This window comes from Atractosteus spatula, chromosome 1, assembly GCF_055471065.1.
Source record: "Atractosteus spatula isolate fAtrSpa1 chromosome 1, fAtrSpa1.hap1, whole genome shotgun sequence".
In the NCBI taxonomy this organism is placed as follows: Eukaryota; Metazoa; Chordata; class Actinopteri; order Semionotiformes; family Lepisosteidae; genus Atractosteus; species Atractosteus spatula.
The window spans coordinates 35,269,972-35,297,544 of NC_142706.1; the positions used below are offsets into that span (position 1 = coordinate 35,269,972).

At 35.7% G+C, this 27,573-nt stretch overlaps 1 protein-coding gene across 2 annotated transcripts in view; it reads left to right on the top strand.

Moving 5' to 3' along the window:
• The window catches only part of bod1l1 (biorientation of chromosomes in cell division 1 like 1), a 36,291-nt gene extending 21,992 nt beyond the window's left edge, over window positions 1–14,299 (top strand). The window contains exons 30-44 of one of the 2 annotated variants that reach the window (XM_088918176.1): window positions 759–846; window positions 1,324–1,373; window positions 1,584–1,659; window positions 1,804–1,868; window positions 4,173–4,260; window positions 4,422–4,489; window positions 4,738–4,810; window positions 6,202–6,251; window positions 6,422–6,500; window positions 6,591–6,658; window positions 6,810–6,897; window positions 9,125–9,263; window positions 10,794–10,829; window positions 12,581–12,697; window positions 13,761–14,299. In XM_088918176.1, the coding sequence (XP_088774302.1) occupies window positions 759–846; window positions 1,324–1,373; window positions 1,584–1,659; window positions 1,804–1,868; window positions 4,173–4,260; window positions 4,422–4,489; window positions 4,738–4,810; window positions 6,202–6,251; window positions 6,422–6,500; window positions 6,591–6,658; window positions 6,810–6,897; window positions 9,125–9,263; window positions 10,794–10,829; window positions 12,581–12,697; window positions 13,761–13,887 (1,212 nt within the window). In that variant the 3' untranslated portion in view covers window positions 13,888–14,299. The remainder of the gene's footprint in view (window positions 1–758; window positions 847–1,323; window positions 1,374–1,583; window positions 1,660–1,803; window positions 1,869–4,172; window positions 4,261–4,421; window positions 4,490–4,737; window positions 4,811–6,201; window positions 6,252–6,421; window positions 6,501–6,590; window positions 6,659–6,809; window positions 6,898–9,124; window positions 9,264–10,793; window positions 10,830–12,580; window positions 12,698–13,760) is intronic. The other variant, XM_088918186.1, reaches the window with a different exon arrangement.
• The last annotated feature ends 13,274 nt before the right edge of the window (window positions 14,300–27,573 follow it).

Sequence of the window (27,573 nt, forward strand, 5' to 3'; positions counted from 1 at the left end):
TCAGGGACAGAACCTTGGGGCACATCAGTGGAGTGGTAGTGAGGTAGGAAGTGAATCAAGTGTGAGCAGCACCAGACATTCTTATGCTATCAAGTGTTGAGAGTAGAACAGACTCATCCACAGTGTCAAAGGTGGCAAAGAGAACGAGTAATTAAGACGAGAGATACAGAAGCAGCATGCGCTGACTGAAAAGAACCAGTAACGGAGAGGAGAATGGTTTCTGTTGAGTGTGCCAGCAAAAAACGAAAATGCAGATAGTCAGGCATTGAGGGCCGCAGTAGGGAAGCAGAGAGCTGGCACTATACGGCAAGCTTGAGGGATTAAGACAAAGGATGGTAGTTCTGAAGGGATGACAGATTCATGGGGTTTTTTTGTTTGAGGGGTTTAATGCAGGCTTGGTTAAAGACTTATGGAAAACAGTCAGAAGAGAGCAGAAGAAGAGAAGGAAAGATAGGGAAGGAGTCTGGGAGCAGCAGTTTACAATAGAGGAGTATATGACTTAAAACCTAGTTTTCAGTGTTATCCACTAGTAGGCTGTGTCTCTAGTTCCGTATCCATGCTATAAGAAGCAAAGAAGACTCATATGGTTCACTTATTTGTTGTTAACCTTTGTAATTAAAATCTATTAAAATTTTCCTGCATATTAATGGAACCTTAAAATTTCCTCTAGATTTTTCTTCTGTTAGTTATTTTCTGTACTGTTCATCATAAATTAGTTCCTTCTGCATTCCTCATGATGAACTCTTTACAAAATTCAGGAAGAAGAAACTGAGACAGTCGAAGAGCCAAAAGTTCTGCGGAGAGGAAGGTCGTCAAGAAACCATGCCCCTCCCCTCAAGGAAACAAGTACATAGTTTTTATAGGCCGTACTACTCATTTACTTTTAAATGTAAAGGCAAAGAAAGCCCTCACAAAGTTTGTCTTATAGCTGAGGAGGATGTAGTTGATGGTCTTCCAGCTAAAGAGAACATTGCTCAATGATGGCAACCTCACAGCCTTTCCCTGATGTCAATGGATCGTTTTTGTCCTTGATATTATTCACAGGGAAGTATCCACAGTGTTGAGGAAGTGGTTGCATAGTTCAGATCTGGAATGCTACAGCACAGTGTGCAAAATCAACATTCCAACCAGTCTCTGGATTGCTTATGTGACACTAAATTAAGATTTAGTATTCTTCGATTCATAGTGGAGGAGGATGGATCTGATAAGAGAAAGGGCACTATGTTAATATTTCTTATATTTGGTATTTAAAATAATTTGCAAAAAACAAATTATTGTCATTTTGATTTCAGTCATTTTGATTTCAGTTTATTTTCATTCCAGGAACTTCATCCCAAGAAGTGGATGAGGAAGAAGGAGAGAATTCAGAACAGGTTGGTTTAAAAATTTAAGTTTAAGATCTGTTTGTACTGAATTCCATCTGTTGAATGTATTCTTGCAAAACCACCGGGACATTTCCTTTGCTTGCATTCTAATGATTACTCGTTTAAATCTATTTGAAGCTAATATGGGAACATGAAATATTGAAGGGTAAAAATCTAAAATAAAACCTCTCTGCTCCTTTTTACGTTGTGTTTTGAAAGAAGCCAGCGAAGATTGAGAAGCCTCCTGTTCGCAGAGGAAGACGTCCTGGTGCCCAGCTGAAAGATGCTAATAAGGGTTGGTTTCCTAGCTCTTTTAAAACGTGCTCAAGTGTGAAGGTCCCTGTTCGCAAATGCGAGCTGCAGGCTTGCATAAGTTTCATTTACAGTTAAAAAAAAAAAGCTAACCTGTATGTCATTAAACATTTGACTTTTTTTACAGGTAAGGAGCAGAAGAAAGATGATGATGAAAAAACAGAAAATAGTTCTGAAGAAAAGCAAGATGAGGTAAGATCATTTTTTATCTTTTATATAATGATGAAAGAAAGTTTACATTTTTATAGCTTTGTCCTGTTGAGGTGTGAGGAGGGAAAAGGGGAGAAAAAAGTTTAAAATGGCTTTTAATTGTTTTTTGTTAGCAGTGTTTCCATAAAGTAAAGAGCATTTTCATCCAGTGGGACTTTGAAAATAAGTGGAGTGAGGAGCAGATGTATTGATGACATAATCCACATTCTCACAATCTAAGACCACAGTGATTCAAAAAAGCTGCATAACACATTTGTCAAAGTGATCAGTTTTACTTTATTATGTACAAATAAAATATTTACAAAATATGATTTTTTTTCCCAAACACAAAAACTTTTTGTGTTACATTTTAAATAGCCTGCAGCACTCAACTGGCTACCCACTGAAGCTAAGTAGGGTTGAGCCTAGTCAGTACCTGGATGGGAGACCTCCTGGGAAGCTACTGTTGCTGCTGGAAGTGGTGTTAGTGGGACCAGCTGGGGTCGCCCACCCTGTGGTCTGTGTGGGTCCCAATGCCCCAGTATAGTGGCGGGGACACTATACTGTAGTGGGCGCCGTCTTTCGGAAGAGATGTTAAACCGAGGTCCTGACTTTCAGGGGTCATTAAAGATCCCCGGGCATTTCTTGATAAGAGTAGGGAGTTATCGCGGTGTCCGGGCCAAATTTCCCCCCTCTGCCTTTACTGTGGCCTCCAAATTGTCCACATGTATGATTGGCTTGCATTTGCATGGACTGGTGCCCCGTCCAGGGTGTACCCTGCCTTGCGCTCGTTGATTGCTGGGTAGGCTACGGTTTCCCGTGACACTGTATGGTATAAAGAAGTTTGGTGAATGATATGACATGACATGACATTTTAAATAAATGTTACAAACATTATTGGTGCAATCATTACTAAAGAATTCATAATGGCAGTGTCTTAAAATGTTAATGATTTCTACCCAAGTGTTTATTTTTTTGCAATTATTTTATTTCACCCATTCTTTTCACTGAGTAATACCTAGTGATTCAAATAGATTTAACTTGAATTGTAATATAAAAAATTACAACATCAGACATACTGAACATCGCTAATAACCGATTTACTAATTTTCTTACATGGCAGCATACGTCAAATGATCACACTTTTGCTGCTAGTGTTATTGTTTAAAGTTTTAACTTTATTGATAGCTTTTAAAATTTAATTTCAAACATTGACACAATGTTGCCGTGTTTCATATGGAGCCAGTAACAACTAAGAACTAAGCCACAAGTTTTTTTACAGTGAAACTGCATAAAAAACATTTTCTGCCCACTGGAAATAAACATAATGCAGACCTTTCTCTTTTTAAAAACTACATTGCATCATTAAAGCTTTAAAAAACAATTATAGGTTACTTACGGTTTTCTAATATTAATATATTAACCATTCTGTAATAATATGTTAACATTTCCTTGTGCAGGGCAAACTTTAATGCAACACAGATATGAAAGCCTAAATTTCTAAATTTCATTATGGCATTAATGGTTCTATTTATCCATTTTCTAAACACTTCTTCCAATTTATGGTCGTGGGGGAGCTGGAGCCTATCCTGGCATGCAACTGACACAACACAGGGTACACACTCATACCTAGTGTGAATTAACCTACCAATATGTCTTTGGACTGTCGAGGAAACTGGAGCACTTGAAGGAAACCCACACGAACACAAGGAAAAAATATAAAATCCACACAGATGGGCCCCAGCACTGCAAGGCAGCAATTCTAACCCCTGTGCCACCATGCTGCCTGTGGTTCTTCACATAAGAAATCAAAAACAATGCTGCCATTTGCTTAAAATGCCCAACAGGTGGCAGCACAATAAAATGACTTCCATGATGGTGCTTAGGTAGCCAGTTGTGGGTGTAAATGATTTTCTGTCTTAATTACATTGATTGCTGCTGGGAACTTGCGCATGTTGTGATAATTACTCTTCTGTTCTGTGTGTTTATGCTAAGTCTTCAACATTTTTAATTTAGATGTATGCTATTTAGCATCAGAGCAGTTTGGTGTAAAGAATGTCAGAAGACGTGAGTGAAGACAGTGCTCAGATTGCTTGGTTGTGATGATTCACCACCTATTCTTTCATATTTTTGCATTAGACTTTTTTTAAAATGCTGTCAGAAGTGTAATGTTTTCTTTGAGAATGTTTTGACCACCAAAAGGCGTAGTTGGTTCGTTGAACACTTGCGAGACATTTTAAGGTTTCACATGACTTATCTCGAGAACAGCTTTCTTTATACTTTAAAACCGTTTCTTTTTGCATTTAGAAGGATGAAGAGGAGAAAACTCCGCAGAGGAGACCTGGGCGCCGTGGAAGGAAACCCAAGTCTCAGACATCCACCCCACAGCAAGCAGGTGATTGTTTCCACAATTGAACAACTACTGTAATTAGGTTATTTCCCCCTGTTGTTTTCAAGTAAACAAAAATGACGTATTTGATGTGAATGCTGTAAATTGTGAATGGTGTCCAATGCATGGACTGTTTTATTGAATCGTTTGTTGTCTGTTTTGTGAAGATAAACAGTCAAAGGACCAGAGTGAGGAAAAGGAAGGTGAAGAAAGCTCTGAAGCAGACTTGAAAGATGTAAGTCTGAAGTACTGCTCATAGTCCTCTCAGATATTTCTGTTGGAATCATATTTTTTCAACATCATGCTCATCAGTAATACGACAGATTGCCAGTTATATTAACTTTAATATTAACTATAAAAAGATATCTGTAATACTTATAAGCAAGTTTAAGTGAGTTTTCAAAGCCTACACAAATTGTGAAGCAAAAAACATCAGCCAAAATCACAGTTCTCTCCTAGTTACGGTATTGATTTTCTGTGCAGGAGGAAGAGCCTGATAATGAAGATAAAGGTGCCATAAAGGGGAAAGGAAAATGTCCACCTAAGCAATCCAGAGGTACATGCGTCTGTCAGTAGAGAATACTTCTGCCTAGTTCACTGCTTAGAACTGTTGAGGAGAAGATGATAGTTTTACAGCCTTAAAAGTTTTAAAGTTTAAAGCTTAAACTAAGGAATGGGGTCTAAAAGAAGGACCAGTAGTGTAAGATGTAAATTTCCCCTTTTTAAGAAAGAGAAGGCACTAGATTTATTGCTACCCTTGATATAATGCAACTGAAAGAAAAAATGATAAAATCTGCTAAACACAGTTGAAATGTATGAGCCAGTAAATAAGCCCAATATAAATATGTGCAGTGTGAGACAAACGTATTTAGATCTTTTCACCTTTTCGCTGTAAAGCTTGCAATTGTGACACTTTGAAGTAGTGATTAATGTGGAGTTAAAGTGTCTAGATACTTATGCAATCAGCATATTTCTGCTCTTTGTTTTGGTTGACATTTAATGTAAATTAGAACTGTTCAGTTTAATAAATGTGCACATCATTTTGTAATTTCACAAAATGGGATATTAGAGGACTATTGAATTATTTTGCAAGACACTGTAAATGGAATAATGCTCTGCATTGTGGCCATCTGATCATTTTCAAAGCATCCGGAAGATTTGAGAAGTTTGTGGATGTCATCTTGGGGATAAAGAGGGTAAAAAGGAGGTTACACACAAGTACAATCCAGTCAATATTGGTAATCATGGGGAAAAGTCAAATAACTGTCAAATCATCTTATGAAAAAGCTTGTTTGACCTCCAAAAGTTGAGTAATGCTATGAAAAATGCTCATTTTTTGTCCATCATGCAGTACAAGGCAGGTGGGATGGTTTATATCTTTCTATAAAGGGGACTAAACTACCCAAATAGTGGTTTGGAAGGCTAACTCACAACTTATGGCAACAGTGGCAATCTTCAGAAAACTTTTGGCATCATTAGGATACAATGTCCTGGAAAGTAGCATCTGAAGCTGACCTCACAAATCTGTGGTTACCACAATCACACAGTTTCTGTGAGTTTCATGGCAACATAAAACAAAAAGAAATGAGAATGGCAGAAAGCAGCTAATTGACTACCAAGTCAAATGGGACTACATGATGTAGCCAATGAAACACAAAGCAGTCTCGCCAGCACAGATTGATGAAGGTTTAGTACAGAATGGTAAAGCTCATGTTGAAAGAATGTCATCTCTTCTTGGAAGTATGGAGTTGGTTCTGTTTTGCTTTGGGGTTGTTTTGAATCCTCTGCTCCTGGTGTCCATATTGGGAAAAGAGGAATGGATGGATTCCAAAACATGTTGGGATGTATTATCCAGAAACCTGGTTTCCTTTACTAAGAAACTCAAGCAAAAATTGAACTGGTAAGGGATGGGCAGGAGTTTAAATAACCTTACTTGACATCCTTCAGGTAAGCCTGCTACAAAGAGGAAGAGGGCAGAAGAAAATGAGGACTCTGATGTGAGTAATATTTTGTTCATTACTGGTGGATTTGGATATTAATGGTTCTTATCTGCAACTTTCTATCGTATTCGCTTGCGATTCAATTTCAATGAATGAATTCAATTTAATATTAAAACAGATATTAAAAGTATACAAATGATCACGTTTTACATTTCTTATAATTTAAGGAAGGAGAACCTGAAGAAGCCGAAGAGAAGAAACCTGCCCTAATGAGGCGAATGCCAAAACGAGCTCGAGATGACAGTTGTAAGTGGTTAGCTGTATTTTATCAGCAGATGACCAATGCGTAGCTCCCTGTATAAGGCATAAGAATCTTTTCTTTTATGTTTTATTCAGGCAGTCCCTTGGAAGATCAGGAGGATGGAAAAGGAGATGAAAACTTGCATGAACCAAAAGCTGAAAATGTAAGTCACTGTTTTATTACATCAGTCACCGGGTGAGCACACGTGCACTCCAATAAATTCGGAATATTTGGAATGTGAATGTATTTATATTTACATATTAATGTAACGTAGTAATATAGATGACTTTTTTTGCCTTATTTACTTATCTTAGGATGAAGACAAAGGGAAATCATTGGAGAAGAAAGTAGTTCGGAGAGGAAGGCCTTGCAAAGTGATTGCAGCTGTGTCTGAAGAACCAGGTATACTGCTTAGTTGTAAGGATGTAGAACTATAAAAGACTTGATCCTCATGTAGGGGTCAGCATCCTTTAAGAAGGGGCATCCCAAGTATAAGCTGGTGCCCTTGTTTTTATAGATTTTCGTGCCATGGATACGTTTTTTGACGTCAGTAATGACCTTAGTTACATTACAAATGATCCTTCTTATAAATTAATACAAATTATTACCATTATTTATAATAGTTTTCATAATTAATTACCATTTAATGTGATCCTTGCTTTCCCTTGCTGAGTTTAGCTATTAACCTGTTCACAGAGGTATGTTGATCCAAACGCAGGAAAAAAAATCCCAATTGTGATATTTTAAACATAAGTGGTTTGAAATCAGTGTGTATTTTCCTAGCAGAGTCAGACATCTGAAACATCATGTTTTAAAAACAAATAGGCATTTTAATGATAAAGTGTAACTCTCAACAAAATGCAAGACGTTTGACATCTCTACGTGGTTTTAAGACACTTAAGTTCCCAAAAATGAAAATCAATCAAATATTGAACTTTGAGCTAATTTTACTGCAGCGCATTTCAAAATTCTTAACATTCATCCACTGAAACATTGTGCCAAAATGTTGAAAATCATAAATTCTGACAAAATTCTGGTGCCAGTTCTCACATTTTCCCTCCAAAGATTGAGTTGATTCATTTGTGAAGTGAATGTAAACTAGAAACCCATTTTTCATCATGCAGTTTACCATAGTTTTCACCTTTTTTAACTAAAGATCTTGATTACATCAAGACAATCCACATAACCAAAGCCTTCAGAAGGCTTTACAATATTTGACTTTACATTTAAGTGTAAAAAATGTTATGAGCGATGTAGACTGCAAGCTCATGTGAAAACAAAATGCTAGCCTCGCTAAAAATATTGCAGCAAATAAAACAAGAATCAGTGTTTCAATGCCAAAGAGCATTCATTGGGTAACATGTTGTAGAGATTTACAGAACACTAAGTTTAGTTTTATCATTTTATTTTCCTTTAATTTCTTTGTGACATATTAATCTTGTATTGCATGTGTCACTTTCATTGCATGTGTAATTAGAATTTCCTTTGCGTGCCAATAATGGCATGTGTGCCATAGATTGCTGACCACTGATGTAGAATTACCCCTGTGGCAACTTACTGCTGTAGTGCAGCCTTCTTATAAATATATATGATAAAGAAGACCTGACCAGAGATTCAGAACATTAAGTTTGTAATCTAATTCTTTGGAAGATCACTCCACAGCATGAAGCATCATATAAACAATTTTCACATGCATAGTTGTTTATCTTCTTATGTGTTTTGCACTTACTAATAGTATTAAAATAATGATTCAGTGGATATTTTTATACATTAAAGGTGTGTTCCTAAACCCAGTCCTGGAAATCAGTGGTCCAGTTCTTTACTAAATATATGGTTTATTTATTTTAAAATATATGTAGAAAATGGGTCCTATTAATGATCCTCCAGGATTAGAATTGGAAATTACTGATGTAGGAGAAGGTTGCTTAGAGATCACTACAAAGTTAAAATACATCCAGTAATCCTTTGCCAGTCGCAATACCCATGTGCAATATCCAGAGTGTCATTTCTGTATACTTGTACCCTACCCATCACCTCTAATCTATCCTGCATGTGTTCTCTTGCACCACATTATTGAACCCTACCATTTATTCTCTTTTTTAAGCATAATTTAACCAACAAGCATCACCTCAGTTCAAAGGCTGAGTGTAATTCTAAGGTTAAGTGTTAAAAGGTTAGGAAATGTCATGTCTTTGGGAAATTAGAAGATAAGATCACTTTATTGGCCATATACAATTTCTTGTATTAGGAATTTGTCTTTTTCATATACCCGAACTGGCTCTCCATGAGACACAGACACACAGACAGGGAGAGAAGCTTGGGGTCAGCCATTTATACTGCGCCCCTGGAGCAGTTGGGGTTAAGGGCCTTGCTCAGGGGCCCAACGGAGTAGGAATTCCTCTGCTGGCTGCGGGATACACACCAGCAACATTCCAGCCACAGGCGCAGATCCTTAGCCACAGAGCCACCGCACCGAAGTGTTGCCCAGCTAGCTTGTGGTTAAACTTTCAACTTGGGTAAGCTTAGGAGATGTGGCAGGGTAACAAGTCCACCATCAGGACAATAAGGAATTATTACCGTGATGATATCTTTTACTACTACAGTGATTTTATTTTTATGGTTTATATAGAAAAACAAGAATCTGACAAGAAAACCAAAAAGACTGATGAAAAAGAGGAAGAACAGGAGGATGAGGATGATGACGATGAGGAAGAAGAAACTCAGATACGAGCGACAACGCGGTCTGCATCACGCCTGGAAGCTGAGAGGTACAATCTTAGGGATGCTAGAAGACAAAAGCTATTGTCACACTTTCATCACACTACCCTCTGGACTTTAAGAGCTGACACAAGCTATTTTGAGAGTTCTGAAAATACTTCAAGCATTGTTTCCAAAAACATATATAGTACATAACCTAAAATAGTCTGCTCAGCTAACTTACTATTATTTTTGACTGAAATGCTATTAATATTGTTTTCCTCACCAAAAATTCTCACAATTAGTACTTTTTTTTTCCTTCTGCTGAGGTCTAGTTAAATTTCAGGTAACATACCTAAATAAGGGAAATATGAAACTCAGGATTTTGTTCAGGGTTGATATCCATTGCTGTCCTATTCAGTGGGTTCCAAGCTAATTCGACGAAGGAAATATGGCCAAAACATAAAATCCAAATTTTTTAGCCTGTGATGAGCTGGCTGGAGAAATGGCAGTAAAGACAGCATCATGTTTTGGAAGCACGGGCCTGGGTACTGTTTCTGTCCCTTGTCCCAGGCTAAAATGTTAAAATGCCACGGTCCTCAGGTGGACATTTTGACCAGAGAGACTGGAGGCAAACAAGGGCATAACAGGAGGGCATGCTGTAAGGAAACTATGTACTTATTTAATCTTTTGCCAGCCAGAGGAATTTGATGGCCTGAATGTTCGATATGAGACCTGTCAAAATAATTATGTTGAGAGTTTAAGATTTAGTTTTGGCAAGGATATTGCTTTTTTAACTTCTGAAGCTCAGGTTCCAAAGTACAATCAGCATATCACTTTGCAGTGTGATTACTGTAGCACTAACAAGTTGATTTTTCAAGTCATTAATGATCCCACTCACAACATTAAAGGACTACAACAAAACGAGTTATGATCCTCTTATGATTTAAGCAAACTCTACTAGAGCCACTTGATAAATGGTTATAGAACTTAATAATGTATCACCCTGTGCTAATAACCAGGAGTTAGTTTGTTGATGTACAAACAGCAGATGTGCAACCCAGTGGCAATGAATCTTGTTGCCATTGTAGGGGAATCTAATGAGTGCAGTCGGGTTTTATGAGTTAACCTTGATGCCCAGTTGTTGTAGAAGCTGTAATTGTTGTGAGGAAGCAAGCCCTCAGGAATCAGTTCATCAGATACGATCAGTCACTGTTTAAAAGATTTAAATGGGAAAGCCAATACAATTTCAATTAACTGCTCTGTGGCACCATTGCCTACTTGTGAGCTTTTGAATATGCATACAACACCTTTGCCTGTCAATCTGGGCACAAATTTAATGCTGTGAAATCAGGGTTTCATACTTGAGAATATGAAATACAAAATGTAGATATGAGCATCAACAGTTTTTGCAGGTACATGACACCCTCCTGTTGTCCTTACTAGGTTAACTGGTTATCATTGTATAATTAAGATTTAGGTGTGAACAGAGATTGTTTTAGTGTGCTTTGCTTGTTTTTTGTAGCAGCTGCACTAACATTTTGTTAAACATACATAACATAGGTAAATTCATTATGCTGATTAACATTTGTCATCAACAGGATTGATCATCAGGGGGTCTACTCTGAAAGTCACAGGTTAGTAGCTTGTATCGCCAGTGTTGGAAGTGATTCATGATGTACTGTATGACTATAATGCATGCATTGTACCCGGTTGCAGGTGCCACTTCTATGATTCTGTTACATTCCCATTATAGAGCCTGGACAAGCATGTGGCTGTTTACTAAACTATAAACCATAGATACCACACATCACTTAAAAATGATCAGTGTGTTGGAAGTGTGTTGTATAGGGTAGCATGAGGACATGTTGTCCTGCTGGAGAATTGTTACATTGGGATGGGCCCACAGCAATGTCAGCAAGTGAGGTCTTGGGACTCAATGTTATGCTGTTGTGCTGTCGTTCTGTAGCAACTATACAGTTCTGACTAATCCGTCGCACTTGGGCCTCTCAATAAGTTGGTCTGTTCTACAAAACAATTATCTTTTTGCACGTCTGCATAACTCTCCCTGATGTCCATTAGAGTGGTCTACTCAAACCTTAACTTGTTGCTAAAAATGTTTTTCTACGGGCAGCATTGTGGCGCAGTGATTAGCACTGCTACCTTGCAGCACTGGGGCCCTGGGTTCAATTCCTTAGGTGCTACCTGCATGGTGTTTGTTCTCCCCATGTTTGTGTGGGTTTCCTCCCACATTTCAAAGACATGCTGGTGGGTGAATTGGCTTTTGTAAAAACCAAACTGGTGTTTGTGTCTGTGTGTGCCCCGCAATGGGCTAGCGTCCCATCCATGGTGTGTCCCGCCTTGTGTCTGGTGCTTCCTGGGATAGGCTCCGTGATACCATGACCTTGAGTTGGACACGGGGTTATTAAATGTGTTATGATGTGATTTTCTTCCACTGTGGCGTGTACCCGAAAGATATTGCCCAAAAACATTGAATTCATGAAAGTGATGTTGTCTTGATATGCAGTGAACATTTGTCTCTTTTAAATTTTTCTCATTACCTGTACCAGTCAGGTGTAATTAATGAGGTGATTTAGTGGTTTATACATTCAGGGTCACTTGAGTGTGTCAGTCACTTATGAATAATCAAAATGTCAAAAAACGTTTAATATCCAAAATCTGTATGCATTACTAATTTAAAAACACACATGTATAAATAAAGCGATTAGGATAATTCATGTTCATTGACAAAACCCTAAAAGTATTTGGGTATTGTTCAGAAACCTGCACTTGTAATTGATGGTTTCAGAGAGAGATTCTTACTTTTTTGTATTGTTACAAAAATATTTTTCTCCATATTTGCATGCTTGTGGCAAAAATCCTCATTTAACATATTAGACCACTGAACAAAATAATGTTGTTTGTGAACAAGATTAGTTTTGTTCATGGCATTAATTGCAGTTTGAGGGAACAGTTTTCTCTCTGCAAGAAAAAAACAATATTTAAACTTTAAATAATGATAACTACAGTGAATTTAAATAAAAATTCTATTTTCTATGTATTTTCTATTATAGTTTTCTATTTAGATTTTGTCTTTGTAGTTCTCCAAGTACACAATTCTAACAATTGTCTTTGGAGTCTCAGTATGTGTAAAGTAATGAGAATTAATAGAAATTCCTTCCATGTATTTCTTTTGTTTAAGTCTAAGCATTTATAACCTTCTATTTATGAAGCTTACCCTAAACCTAGTAGCTTTTACACTTGTTTGGCTCTTTATTGTGTTTTAATATAGATGTTTAAAATATATGTTTATTTTGTTCATCAAAGCAGTGTTTTTGATACTAACACTCAGTGTTGCTACAAACATCATCATATTTTTGTTCCTCAGAAACAAGCCCACAAAGCCTTCCACACGTGCATTCAGTAAGTTGAGCAGCCCAGATCCAGGCTCAGCACGTGACAAACGGTCTTCGTCTGGAAAGGAGGACACCACATCCACAACACGGTAGATACTTAACATTTGTTACAATCTCACAAATAAAAAAAAAAGCTTTTGACAGTACAGTTTGTTCTTAGTTGTGATTTATTAAATAAGACATAAGAGGTGTCTTTTTACCTGATATTAAATCAATAGTAAATTTATTTACTATTAAAATAAAAAGTAAATTGTACAATAAATAATGCTTAACGGCTCCAAATTTACAAAATGATACAATCTGAAGTATTGTTATGTCACATCTTTATGAACAATCCCTCTAGACTGCCAGAATCAAGTGACAAGATACAGATGACTAAACACAAATAAGCAACTCCCATTATTGAGGACTGTAAAATTTAAGGGGAAAATTCTATGGCTTCCCATCTTCACTCTGGGAATGGACAGTATGCTGTTTAACATAACAATATCGTAGTTCTGTTCTGTAAGTACCTGGTACCTCTAGATGAGAGCATTTTCCGCGGAAAGTAATTTGTTTTGTACTAATTTTTTGTCACATTTGTATTTGAAGAATAATAGGTTAAAGCCTGTCCTTCAAAAGACTGTTAAAATGTAATGTTTGTAGGCATCTAATAAAAACTTGTGGGGATATGATTGAGGATAAGTTTGATCCAAAGTTGTGATTGGATGAAGACCTTATTAATATTCATACCATGATTCATTGCAGCTGCTGCTCTTAAGTACCACCTTAACCGACGGGGGTCTTCAATTCTGACATAAAGGTTTACTGTACATGTATGTCCCATGTTCTAGAAGTCTAAAGGAAGAGCAATAAAAATATTGAAAAACCCCATAATAATGTAATAAAATAAACCCTTTCTGTCACTGTAAGAGCCTTTTATTTAATTTACCAGAACTTTTTCCTGAATATCCCAACAATTTCCATTGATTGCTACTTTTCAATTATTTCTGTTCTTCTTTGCCTGTTAAAGTGTTACCAAACCAAATGCTTCTGCATATCAGCAGTCAAACTCTACCAGATGTTTATTTTGAAGGCGATTGAATATTTGATTGACTCATTTCGTTAAACAAAGAATTCCAAAAACTAATTCGGAAATGTATTTTGAAACAGTTCAAGAACCCAGCTTTCTCCTGCCGCCAAACTGGGACGCAAGCCTGAAGTCAGCCCTCCTGCAGTCCGCACTCGAGGGGGCCAAAGAACAGAGGAGCCAGCAGCCAAAAGGACAAAACGAACTTGAAAGTGACATGTGCCATATTTGAGATGTAAATCTACATATTTTCCATTTTTTATGCAGTATAAGTTTGTATATATCCAGTATTATAAAATATGAGGCTTATAAACACTAGAAAAACCTTATGCATTTAGGATTTCTGTGATTGTAAGGATGTCAGTTTTTTAAAAAAAACATTTTAATGATATATTGATAGTGAAGTAACTTTGTTCTGGGTGACCTTTTCACGAGATTGATTTTTTATTGTAACAAAAGTCATCTTATTTGGTTAACCGTGCTTACATGCATCAGATTCTTCAAAATGTTCATACTTGACCAGAATCGTAGTAAGAACTGACCACTATTTTGGTGTAAAAGATTAGTGCTTAGAATATAGGTATGGAGCTCTTCCCTTTTAATAATAAATAGATGCACACTTTAAGAATCTGCTTGAAATATACTTTCTATTTTACATTTTCAACATGTTAAAACCATTATTAATTTCCCATTTGACGATGTTCACATTCTATGAATGTTAGTGGAAAGCGTGCATGTTCTTTTTTTTTTACTTATGATCAGGTATGTCTATATTGTCATTGTAAATTGTACATTTTATCTTTATTTGCTAAAAATAGTTTTAGTATTTTTATTTATATTTTCTATTCCATCGTTCCTTGGATTGATACAAACTCTTAAACACCATGCTGCACTAGGAAGCATTATAAGTATTTCTGCACTCCATATTTGTTAAACAAAAAAATAATAAATCCAATATTAGGCATTAAATGTATCATTTATTTTTAAAACTATTCAAAGGTTTTCTGACTGAATGAAGGGATATATTTAAAGTTCAGAATCTTGAGGTTATTTAAAAATGTATTACCTTACATTTCAAGTTTCATATCCCATGTCACTTTTGGAAAATTAATTTTAAATTATAATAAGCACCCCCCCACATGGTAAGCTTTCCACTCTAAGCATGAAGGCTCTTAAGGAGGCTTTGCAAGTTTTCTTTGATTTGCGTGCATTGTCTGAATGGTTCAATAACCTTATGATCTTGGAGCTCACTTGTAAGGTAATAGTTCTCAACTGTAGAAATTTGTCTTTGGTTTCATCCCATAAGAAGTACATCAAACATTTTGACACCAAACCAAAAAAAGTCACATAAAATCTCATACAGGTGCACAAAATAATAAAAAATAGTACATAATAGATACAATAATTAAAGTGGGAAAGAACATTCGTAATATTCCTACATTCATTAAGCAGTTTTATTGCTCATGGGACAAAGGACTTCTTATGAACACTTTTGCTACCCTTTCAATTTTGGTACCCTAAACTGTCTCCCTGTCTGGGAGCTGTACAACCTGAGGATAGAGTGGATAAGTGGAATCATCTGTGAAACTCCTCACCTTTTTGAGAACTTAACTGTGGTATTAATCACTAGACTGGGTCTGCTGTTACGCAGTTATTTTTCCTGCCATTCTCACAATCCTTGACTCTATTACCTTTCACCCCCAGATATATAAACCGCACTATCATCTTTAAATGCCAGGATGCTGTCAATAAGGCTTTTATAAGCCTTCTTTAGGACATTTTGACTGACATTTAAGGTCTTAAGTTTCCAAATTAAAAACAGCCTCTGAATTGCTTTCTTGAAAATATTATCTGTATTCTCAGTGTAACTCAACCTCTGTCAAATATGTGTTCCCAGATTTTTAAAACTCTCCACAACCTCTGTAGACTGACCATTAAGTACTGTTGGCTGAAAGGTTGCCAACAGTTGAATTTAACACTGAAAAGAAGCTCTTTAGTTTCGGTCACATTTATTTCCAATGCACTGGATTGACACCAGTTTTCAAAATTACTGATGTGCTCAAGGTAAGTTTGCTCACCTGAAGGTTGATCCCACTAGAACCATACCATCTGCATATTTGAATAGATTGGCAGTACTGTTCTAAATCTGAATATCTAGTATATTTTGAGAACAAAATAGGTGATGCTAGGGTGAAAATGCACCGTTCGTATACTCTCCGAGGCTGATCTGTGAGAAAAGTCCCTTATCTAGCATATAATACTCCCCTTCATATGCATCAGATAAGTGTTGTTAAAGAATATGAACTTGCATAGTATTAAAAACTGGGCTAAAATCAATAAACAGATCTCACGCAAATAAATTTGTTGGAGATGTTTATTACCAATTTAGCTAAAGTAAGTAGTATCCTCTGTCCCCCTGTGTCTTATAAGCAAATTGTGGTGGATCCAACATGAGGTGGTTACTTACAACTCCTTCCATACATTTAGCTTAAAAGTGTATCTGTCTGAGAATGTTATTATGTATTAAAAAAAGAATATAAAAAACAAAAAAGAGGGGTAGAACCACAGGTCTAAAATCATTAAGTGATTTAGCGCCTGCCTTTTTGGGGATAGGTACAACAGTAGATACCTTCCATATGTCTGGCATAGTAGTGGACATTGAGCTGAAAAAGTTGGGTAAAAACACCTACCTAATTTGGTCTCATAATTCCACAATTATATTCAAATAATTTGCTGTTCAGTAGAATGATTCACAAGATCACTGAAAATGCTTTTTTCCCTCATTTCTACAATGTACACTTCTTTCAGGTTGTGTTCTCCTTTCTCTTTTTCACATTATGAATCCCTTTGTCACCACAATCTATTAGATATCTTCAGTGTGGATGGTCTTTGCTCATTGCAGGCTTGGCATTATAATACTAACTGCCAGGCTCTTCTTTTTGTACTCCTTTGTCTCCCTTCTGCAGTGTGAGCCAATGGCATCTCCTGTGGGGAAAGGTTGTTTGCATAATCAGTTTGATCTTGGGGGCAAAACTAAGGAATTAGCTTCATGTTTTCTAAAACAAATATAAATTCTGCCTCTAATACTAATTGTGTAATGAATCACTTAAATCTCCTTCACAGCACCTATCTTACCACATGTAGATGGTATGATTTGAAACTAGTTCCTAGATCTCAACATAAGCATTTTCTAGAGGGCACTGTGAGCACTATTTTTCAACTTTTGTAAGGGACTTTCTGGAATAACGGTCAGATCTACCCCATCTTTTCCAAACTGTTTGAGGGCATGGATCTGTGATTATTTTGGTGTGGCATCCATTGCAAACCTATCTACAAATTGATTCCTTTTTTCAAATTATCTTAATGTATAAGCAAGTGCTTACACAGAGAAATAAGGGCTCTACTGAGTGTTAATGGTGGAGAATAGAGGCATCATTACAGTAAGTGCAGAATGCTATTAAGTTGCCCTTTACAAAACTGAAGAACCTGCTGTAAGGCATTATAAAAACTTTGATTAATCTATATTAGTGTTTAGCAATGACGTATATTAACTGGTTCTCCACAGGAATGTTCTCAAAATGACTTTAGTAGTCATCTTGAGAGTATTCCTGTGGAGAACAGGTTGATGTATAACTAACTGCAGTTCATTTAGTTTTTTCCACAGGTATTTCCTGATGAAGGACTATCTGTCAAATATTAGTCTAATTTTTCATATTTTGCTACTTGCTGTGCAAATTATGATGATATTCCCTTCAGTTATTAAATGCAACAGTAATCTACCAGGGCTCTTTTTACTTCACTGTACAGTTTTTTTAATCCACACAAACACTGAAGTTTCGTTAATCTAAGTACATATTTTTTTTAATTCTTAAATATTACTGCATTACTAAAAACAGAGCCACATTCTCAACGTGTCAATCTACAATAAGGTAAATCTAGTTACAAGCTTTCGGATGTTGCACCTTATCATGGAAATCTTTTATGAATGAGGTCCATAGTTTGTTGTTTTTCCTTCACTTAGAGCCATACAGTAACTCTGATGTTCCCAATAACATGTTTTTCTAACTGCATCCTCCAATTCAGGGTCACAGGGGAGCCAGAGCCTTTCTCAGCAAGCAACAGGCACAAGGCAGGATACACCCTGGATGAGATGCCAGTCTATCACTTGGTAGACAAAAGCACACAGCAGGGTCACCCAGAAGCTGATTAACCTAGCAGTGTGTCTTTGGACATTGTAAGGAAACCGATGCAAACCCAGAGAGAACACACAAACTCCATGCAAATAGCACCCCAGGTCTGGAATTTAACACAGGGCCTTAGCGCTGTGCCATCATGCTGCCCCTAATGAAAATCTTTTTTTTTAATGAATGCTTCTTTTCCATTAAAAACAGCAATAGCTGAGTCAATTGGAAAAGACTATAAAGCCTTTCCTTCTTTATGCCTATTCTTACTGTTTGAAGTCTCTGATGCATGTCATGACACATCTTAAGACATTCGTCATGAGGATAGGTTTTTGAAATGAACTATAAATCCCTTTCTTTCAATCTACACACATTAATTGGACTGTAACAGTTTTCATTAAAGGAGTGCACATTTCTGTTCAATTAGTGTTGATAATGTAACCTGCATCATTTTTTTGAATATCTTCCAAGTGTGGTCAACCCATTTGCTACTTTCTCATGCCTTTAGTTTACACTATAGTGCTTCTCAAAAGGATTGTTCCATCTAGCATCGATTGCATACAAAGATCGTTTGTCTTCTGAGAGTAGGAGTGCGGAACATCCTGGATCAGTACTTATGTAACTAAAAGCCAACTTATGTTTACATTTTTATAAAATGTTCATTTTTCACTTTTCAACATCAGGCTTGATTAATGAGACTATTGAAGTGGCTTTTAAGATTTTATATTTGTGGAACAAATTCTCCTGAGCACAACTCTAACTTGGCAATACATTTATGCGCTTTTTATTATGTTTGAATAAAATCTGGCAATAGGTCTTAATAGAACAGGGAAAATATTAAGAGCTTTTTCTGTACCCACCAAGAGCGCTTTCCCGCTATACCAAGTATAAAAATCTTTAATAAACCCTTTGGAACTAAGAGAAATATAGTCCTTTTCATATTCATGTCAAAATTATTAGCCTCTGTGGATCAGCTATGTTTATTTAGTCTGCAGTCAATCAAAGTTATAGTAAAAGCAGTTTAACTGTTTAGTTTTTCACAACTGAGACCAGTCTGCATCCTGAAGTAAAATCATATATAACAGTTTATGTCTTTGGGACAGATAAAGTGATTGCAAGTTGATAGAGCATGAGTCACATATATTAAATAAGAAAACCTGGACAGTCACCTGCTCTTCCCCACATTTTAATGGTTAAATACTTCTAAGAATCTAATTGCTTTATATAACAAAATGGTATAGAGTTTTTTTTGTGACTTACAGTGTGGTGTATACATAGGTTTTTCAGATACTGTAGCACAAGCGGAGTAAAATCAGTTCAGAATACAATACTTCACTATGCCAAAATATTTCTCATGACCAGGCTCTATAAAAGCTGTAGGAACCCAGTCCTGCCAAGAATTATCTCCCTGGCCCCCATTGGCTGACTCATAGCAAACTGCAACAGATAGAGAGGGTAATTGAAGGAGTGTAGCTTACCCTTACTTTCTTTGACTGTATGCTGATGTGGACTGCAAATATTAAGGTTTTCCATATTTGTTTAAATAAAACTAAATAAGACAAATCTTTTATTTTCCAGCCCCTGAATCAATTTTCATGGAACCTTTTTGGTGGAGACGGTCATTTGTTTTCATTGCTTAAAGAATTTTGCTGAATTCTAGTGGGAAATAGTTTGTTCCTATTGTAAATAAAAGGGCTGATTTTAAGGCTTTGTTTCAACATATAGTCAGTTCCACCTGGTAAATAGTGAAAAAATAAATGTATAATACTGGCTTACTCACCTCTTGATTTACAGTCTTGCTGCACAGCTACAGTATATCAATCACTGTTCTCATTGTTAAAAGAACATATCCTAAGCTATTGTTACATTGCTTACATTTCCTGCCACTTTACAAGCACTTACTTCCTATTAGTCATTACTCTACACTTATCATAACATAACAGCACTGAAAGTGTTCTGGATGAGCTCATCCAAAGAGTGGAGGTTAAATAACCTTTGTAGATATTTGGCAAGTGAACAAATACTCTTTAGACATGCACAAGCACAACTTTTGTACTGGAGCATTTAAACAAAATCCTGAAAAGAATTGATCAGAAATGAATGAAAGCACCTGAAAATACAAAAAAGTCAGCACCAGCTATTTAAATCCTCCATCCATTTTCTAACTGCTTCATCCACTTCAGGGTCCTGACAAGCAATGGGCACAAGGCAGAATACACCCTGGATTGGATTCCAGGACACTGCAAGATACACACAGACAAAAGCACACTCACAGGAGAGCCAATTTTTCCAGAAGCCAATCAACCTAGCAGCATGTCTTTGAACTGCGGGAGGAAATCTACACACACTCAGGGAAAACATACTTTACATAGATAACACCCCAGGTCCAGAATTGAACCCATGACCTCAGCACTGCAAGGCAGCAAAGCTAAGCACAATACCACCAAGCTGCCTGAATAAAAAAATCAATTACTTCCAATTAAATAATAATTAGATTTGTCCAAAAATCTGGGCCTTGTGTCCTAACCGTAAGTAAATATAAAGATATGAGATGTTACTGATGTTACATGGGAAAGAATTCTTCCTCTCTAGATTGGATGCTAGTAGTTCATACTTAAATCTCAAACTCCAGTTTTTTAAAAGAAGCCATATTGCATACTGCAATGTGCAGTAAATAGTAGACAGCTAAGTTTCAGCAAAGCTTGTAGTTCCCAGCAAAATTACCCTATTATGAAAGTTTTAAAAAAATAGGTATAGTTTTTCTCTATTGACATAGCTGTCCTTGGGCCATGAGGAAAGTAAAATTAGGAGGAAGCCAAATATGACAAAGGAAGCACAATATTCAACAGTGACTGGGTCATTTCTAGTGAGTTCATCAATCCAGCCTGCCCAGGAATAGACCATAGCATAAATTGTTTTTGGTAATGTTTTGATTAATCATTCATGGCTGAATGTTATAAATATAATTGACTTTTTAAAGTTGCAGAAGCAACTCTTTTGACTTTAAAAGTTGCAGAAGTCTTTGGTAAAACTGTATTGGGCAGAGGTGATGAGGCAGATTATCTTTCTTGGATGTCAAGCCTGGTGAAAATCAAGAAATGAGAAAGGAACAAATACAGTCTATGTATGAAAATAACACTGTCTTTGTGCCATTGGTATGTGAAGTAACACATGAGGACTCCCCAGAATTAGAACCAAGTGTGTTAGATCACTCTAATGGATGTCAGCAAGAGTAGTGTAGACTTGCCAAATGGCATGCTGGTTGTGTACAACAGACACATTAATGGGGAGATCCAAGTGTGATGATTTTGGCAGGAATGTCTAGTCACAACAGAACTCTAGATATGGTAGTTTGTAAGACACATTCGCTGCCCTTCCTGCAGGCCCATCCTGGCATGAAAACATTTCAGTATGACAACAATGAACCTCACTCTTGTGTCACAAATGACGAGTGACAGTTACAGTTCGCAGTGCATGTCTGACTTTTCATCTTTTTTATTAAGACCCAGGATCTCTCTCTTTGGCCTATTATGATGGTGCATTTGTTTTACTTGTGTTTTCTTAGTTTTCTTTTTTGACATACAAGAATTGCCAGAAATAAAGTTGCCAGTCATCACAAAACATCAAGTATTATAAATATAAATAAGTATGAAGTCTGTTAATTATATTTTTTTTTCAGTTCGACAAGGGGATGCAGTGCAAGGCAGAAAGGAGAGAAGAAAAAAACCCCAGAAATTCAGAAATTCAATATTATTATCAAATAATGCACTTCTCACAATACCTCTAAAAAGAACATCAGACCCATTAAGATTATAAGGACTTCTCAAAGGTACATCTGTAGAAGGTAGGGCTCTCAAACTCACTTTATTTGTACACATCTATTCATAGTGTAACCATTATATGTTTTGTAATGTTGTGTGTCGTATATCTTAAATAGCTGTGTTATTTAATGTTTAATCACAGATCCAATTTTGTCTCTTTAATCTATTCATGTCAGAGAATTAAAGAACACATGTGCCATGTTACACTCAGAAATCTCTGATTTTGGGGGGGTTTAGGTACAATTTTAATCTTTGTTTGCTTGCACAGCAAGCTAGTGTCAGAAACTGATTATTATATAGATTTCATAACTTCCCTATTTTATCATTTTATCATACATCTGATTTGTAAAAATATGATACGTTCTGTGTTCATTGCTATTGCTATTGTTCTTTGTCAGAAAGTTCTAATGAGACCTACCTTTTCTAAATCCATGTTGAATACACACTAGAATTATCTTGCCAAACAGAAGTCCTCTAGTATTATTGTCTAAATGTTCTTGCAAGGAGTAAAACCTATATTACTTGCTTCAGTTTTCCCTTTTTATGGGTAAGTATTTTTCTATTCAAAAAGGTATACTGTATTACCCACTGACACTGGAAGAAAGAGAGATGAAAGAATTCTGTTACTGACCTATGGATAACATCTGATTTCTAAGTAAAAGTACTGCATTACTCCTGTCCTCTGCCTTGTGTTCCTGTGAAACTGGACTTAGAGATTCTCCTGTTCATATCTAAAGCACTGAATTGGCTAGCTCCAGATCATTTTAAGAATGTAATGCATGTATAATCCAGCTCTTAATCTATGATGTGCTGATTCAGGCCTTCTTAATCTGCCAAAGACCAGGCTCCACACAAATTGTAATGGTTTCTTGTATGAAGCGTCAGGTATATGGAATTTAGGGTCGTATTTTGTGTTATTCCTGTGAAATACTTATGATAATAACCCTCTCATAACATCATAGGATTAAAGAAGGAAGAATATTTATGATTGACAGTAATTTTTATCCATGTAATACCAGTGTTCAGCTCTCTTGGCTGTCAATGCAATTTCACTTATATAGTCATCATCCTTCCCTTTTACACACTCTTCAAAAGGTTTTAAAACAACTCTTCGACAGACTCACCACCTACTTTCTGAAGTGTTTACTGCTAACAATACCTGTCCCATTTGAGTGTGATTTAGAGACACTATTTTATCATCTGCTTAAATCTTGAATGCGAATAAAAAACATAATAATTGTGACTGTTTCCATTCTCTTTTCTTTTAAAAAGCTCAGGGTGGTGGATATTGTTTTCTAGAGCATTACACCTTCATTTACACAATCATATAAAACTTTAGATACTACAAAGAATTTATTTCTATTATTATTGTGAGCTGGGGTCACAGTGTCATAAGACTAAGAATGTGATTGTAATAAACTAAAACTAAATACAATAAACAAATCCAATAATCGCCAAAGATACTGGTTTGCAAAGGGAAGAACACACAACCTGATATAATAGGTCATGATTTGAGACTCAACTTGGTATACCTTCATTCATACCTACCAAATAAGTGAAAAATCACATCAGACTGATACATGATTTATTTAATCTTTTTTTTCCCTCATGTTATCCACAACATAAAAAGCACATACTGGACATGTTTTCTTTCTGTAACTCTCCCATTCACCCATTCTTTGCATGGAAAAAGAGCAGGACCCTGGACAGCTCTTGACAGAACATTTCTGTAAATACAAGGCCAGTTGTCAATCCACTGTAGTAAGGGCTTTCATAATTCCCCAAACTCATAAACAATGCAATTAAACTGAGTTCTTAAATATTAGGTCAACCAGAAGCTTACCATATAACCCTTCTTTTTTACAACCAGCCCTGAGTAACTTTTGCACAGGTTTCACATTGATGATGGATTGTTCTTACAAACACAGAGAATTTTGCTTTTAAGTAGCTACTACAAATATTATAATACTGGCTGCTAGTAGACATTTTGCCCTCTATTTTCTTGGTGGTGGTGTTGCCTGCTTGTTTTTCTGCTGCCCACTGAAACATTGAACTTTGTCAGACAAATGTTGTTATGGAATTAATGAATCGGGGACATGATGTCACATTAATATCCACCTGTTCCTTGTTCACACTGTACAGAAAGAGAGACTTGTCTGGAAGGAAGAAATTATTTCTCAATGCAGTCATTGATGGTATCTGACCAGAACTCTGAACTAACACAAGTTGTGTTTTTTTTCAAAGACTGTAATGACTGAACTTTAAATGATTAAACTGTGAAATAAGGTGATTATTTTAAGGTATAGTTATTTCTTTGTCTATTCCAAAACACTATCCATCACTATTTTAATAAAATGGTCACCCACATCACCTTTTCTTATGAATTTCTAGCATTTTGCTGGTTTCAAAAGTAGCATATCTGCATGGACAAGCATGTTCTGTTTACTGGTTTCTAAGCCATAGATGCCGCGTGTCATCCCAAATCATCACCCAGATGTTCAAAGACGACACAAATCTGACAAGCAAGACATCCACTGTATAACTGTTACATTCACATAGTGCAAGAAAGCTGCTGTTGTACAGCCAGTGTGAGGATGTGTGTTGTCTTGCTGAAATGTTGTCACATCAGGGTGAGCTCACAGTCATCACAAAGAGCAGTGATGTCAGGTTGCCATCAATTTTTACAATTGGAGCTCTGTAGCAACTAGACCACTCCTGCCCTAATCATCTTCACACTCGTTATAAGCAACCATTAACATATAGCTCTGCACAATTGCTGACATCTGTCAGGGTGCTCTGCACAAAACCCTGATTCATCACTAAGGCTTCACTGCTGGCGAGCCCACCTGAGGTGTTGTTCCAACATTCTGATGGCATAAAGGTGAAGCTCACTTGATGTGCCGTTAATATTGGTTCCTTTCTTGACTTACACCAGGTTTGACATTCAACAGATTATAAATGATCTTATCACCAATCAACTCTCTCACTAAATGTATTGATTTAGTGCTGCTGATTCAACAGTAACAGTCACTCAAATATTTCACAAACACTCCAGAATGATCAATTAATGACACCAAAACATTCAGTCACTATCCATAATCTATATATTTTATTTTTTTCTACAAACGTACATGCATACATAGAGTGCTACGTATCTTTTGATGCTCAGTATGCCTTAAGACACACTTAAAATAAAGTGATCGTTTTCAATACCTACTCTTTTTAAATTATTTTTTCTCCTTGAGAGGAAATATCTTACTTAATTTTCACATAAGACAAAATCATAAATCTAAAGGACGGGTATAGGGACACAATAGACAAAATGATTGTTGTAACAAAAATCAGGCACAGTATGTATTGACAGTAAGCATACAATGACTCAAATAAGTAGCCTATTGGTGCATTTTGTAAACATTATGTTATTAGAGTCATTGTATGTGCAGCAACTTTAAATTTTACCTATCGAAATCTAATTTTAATAGTTGATCTACTTCATTTTTCACATTAAAATAACCTTTCGAATATAAAAATGGTCTTCTGGCAATGTACGGTAAGGGCTACCTTAATGGAGTATTATTTCTTTAAGGGAGCCACTAGATGGCACAATATCCATTTACGGTTCAAACCCTGAATAAGAGATGTCTTGAATATAGAATGGTTTGTCATAAAAAGGAAAATATTTTTTATTACATATTATATTACGATGTCGTTTTCTATAGCTAAATTCAAATGTTTGAAGTTTTCGAATCTTTTCACTTATGTAGGCCTGTTCGGAAGATTCGTTGTGCTACTTTAAGTAATTCGGGAAGTGCTGGTATGTAACCAGATCTATATTATATTGAAGGAAAAAAAGATTTCTAGTGATTTGATTTAATGTAAAATTATTTCAAACTTTAAACTAATATAGTATTAATCTGTTATAAAAATAGATTTAATGAGTCGTCTGAGAAACTACAACAGAAGCAAAAACATATCTATGAATTACAAAAATCAAAAAGTGAACAACGTCCCTGTGTAACACTAAAGTTAAATCTCTATAAAACAGAAATCTAAGTATACAATCAACGATGTATAAAACTATTATGAATTACGATGACGGATTCTGAGTTTTAACTTAAAAAGGATAAATAGTTATACTTTAGTTTTCAAAGTTAATCAAGTGTTTCAAACTTAATCAAGCAAGAAACAAATACTACCCATTTTTATATTTTGACGTTTTAAATATGTTTTTGTTTATATAAGATAAGATTGCGAACTAAAATATCTTATCATGAAAGGCTGAGACAATTATCTTATTCCTCTGTTAAGGAAATAATGATAACAATAATAATAATAATGATAATAAAGTAATGGACGACATGGTTAACGATGCTGCCCTACTGCTCTTGAGTTCTGGGTTCGATTCCTGACTGGGTCGTCTTCTGTACGTTTAGGTGCTACCGTCTTAATACCGTTTGTGTGTGTGTGCCTTACAATTATGAGTGAATAGATTCTATTTTAAAAAGTTTGGTTTTATGACAAGCGTAGAAAACCCTTAACAGCGAATTAAATCATAATTGAATTACAAAAAACACAATTAAAATTCGTTATTAGATTTGAAAATGGAAAATGTAATTTAACTTACTTTAAAATATACAGGAAAACGTGTATTACTTTACCCGTTACTTTGGATTAACACGCTAAACAGTAATAATAATAATAATAATAATAATAATAATAGATAATCTAATGGAAGTCTGGATAGGTATATGGATAGCTTATTTATAAGGTAGGCTATCAGTATCTTTCTGATGTTTAAATGCACTCAGACCATGAATTTCACTCGCCCGACAGAAGCAGAGAAATCTTTTTATGCACGAATAGTATGGAAGATCGATTTAATTTGTGTGCTGCAGTATATATATATATGTTTAGCTTTGCGAACAGTAACCACACGACTTGTGGTTGATCCTATTTTTTTTTGTAATGAACGAAACAGTAAAATTATTATATATTCATGTTAAGCAATACTACAGAAATTGGTATGAGTACACACCTCAGTAATCAAGCCACGAGTCAAATGCTTAAGAAAAATGTTGGAAGTATGAAGATATGCGGTTTCACTTTTTAATTTTTTCTTTAAAAATTATATGAAGTTTTTGATAATGATATTACAATTATTTTAATGGTCTGTTTCAATTTCTCAATTTTCAAAGCACATCTGCAGAAATGAAGATTAAATCATTAAATATGTTAATGGACTAAGCTAACATAGGCAGACAAAATGTTCCAAAGAAGACAATGGGATAGTTTCTAAATGAAATAAATACTTTATGAAGGAACTGAACATATACCTTAAATGTACCACAAAATTACTTTACTGCAACGTAAAGTTACAATGTATTCCAAATAAAACAAAAATTATATGTCAACACGCCTCTAGCAAACCTCTGACTACAGTTAAAATGACTGTAGTCCTTTTCGGACTTCTCTTTAATAGCAACCATTCTTCCTATATTTTATATATTTTTACACCAAACCGATATAAAAATGTTTTTTTTAAGATGATGGTACTGTACTATATATAATTTGTGCATAATGATAATGTAATTCAATATTTCAAGCATGTTATAAATGTAAATTAGATATTGTATATGGCGCCACCACCCTGTTTTTCTCTATTTAGAAGAGCAACTTTTACTAAAGACATCTCTGGAATATCAAAGGGGTGTCAATATCATGCCGAAAGTTTTGATCCCGCCGTAGAAATACAATAAGCAGAAGTTTAGAAAGGTTTTAATGTTTTCTGACTACGCTTTACGTTTTATCAAACGTTAACAATGTAATAAAACAAGGCATTATCATAATCTTCCAAAACACGTTTTGAGAAGGCCTTCTTATTCTGTTACGGTCTG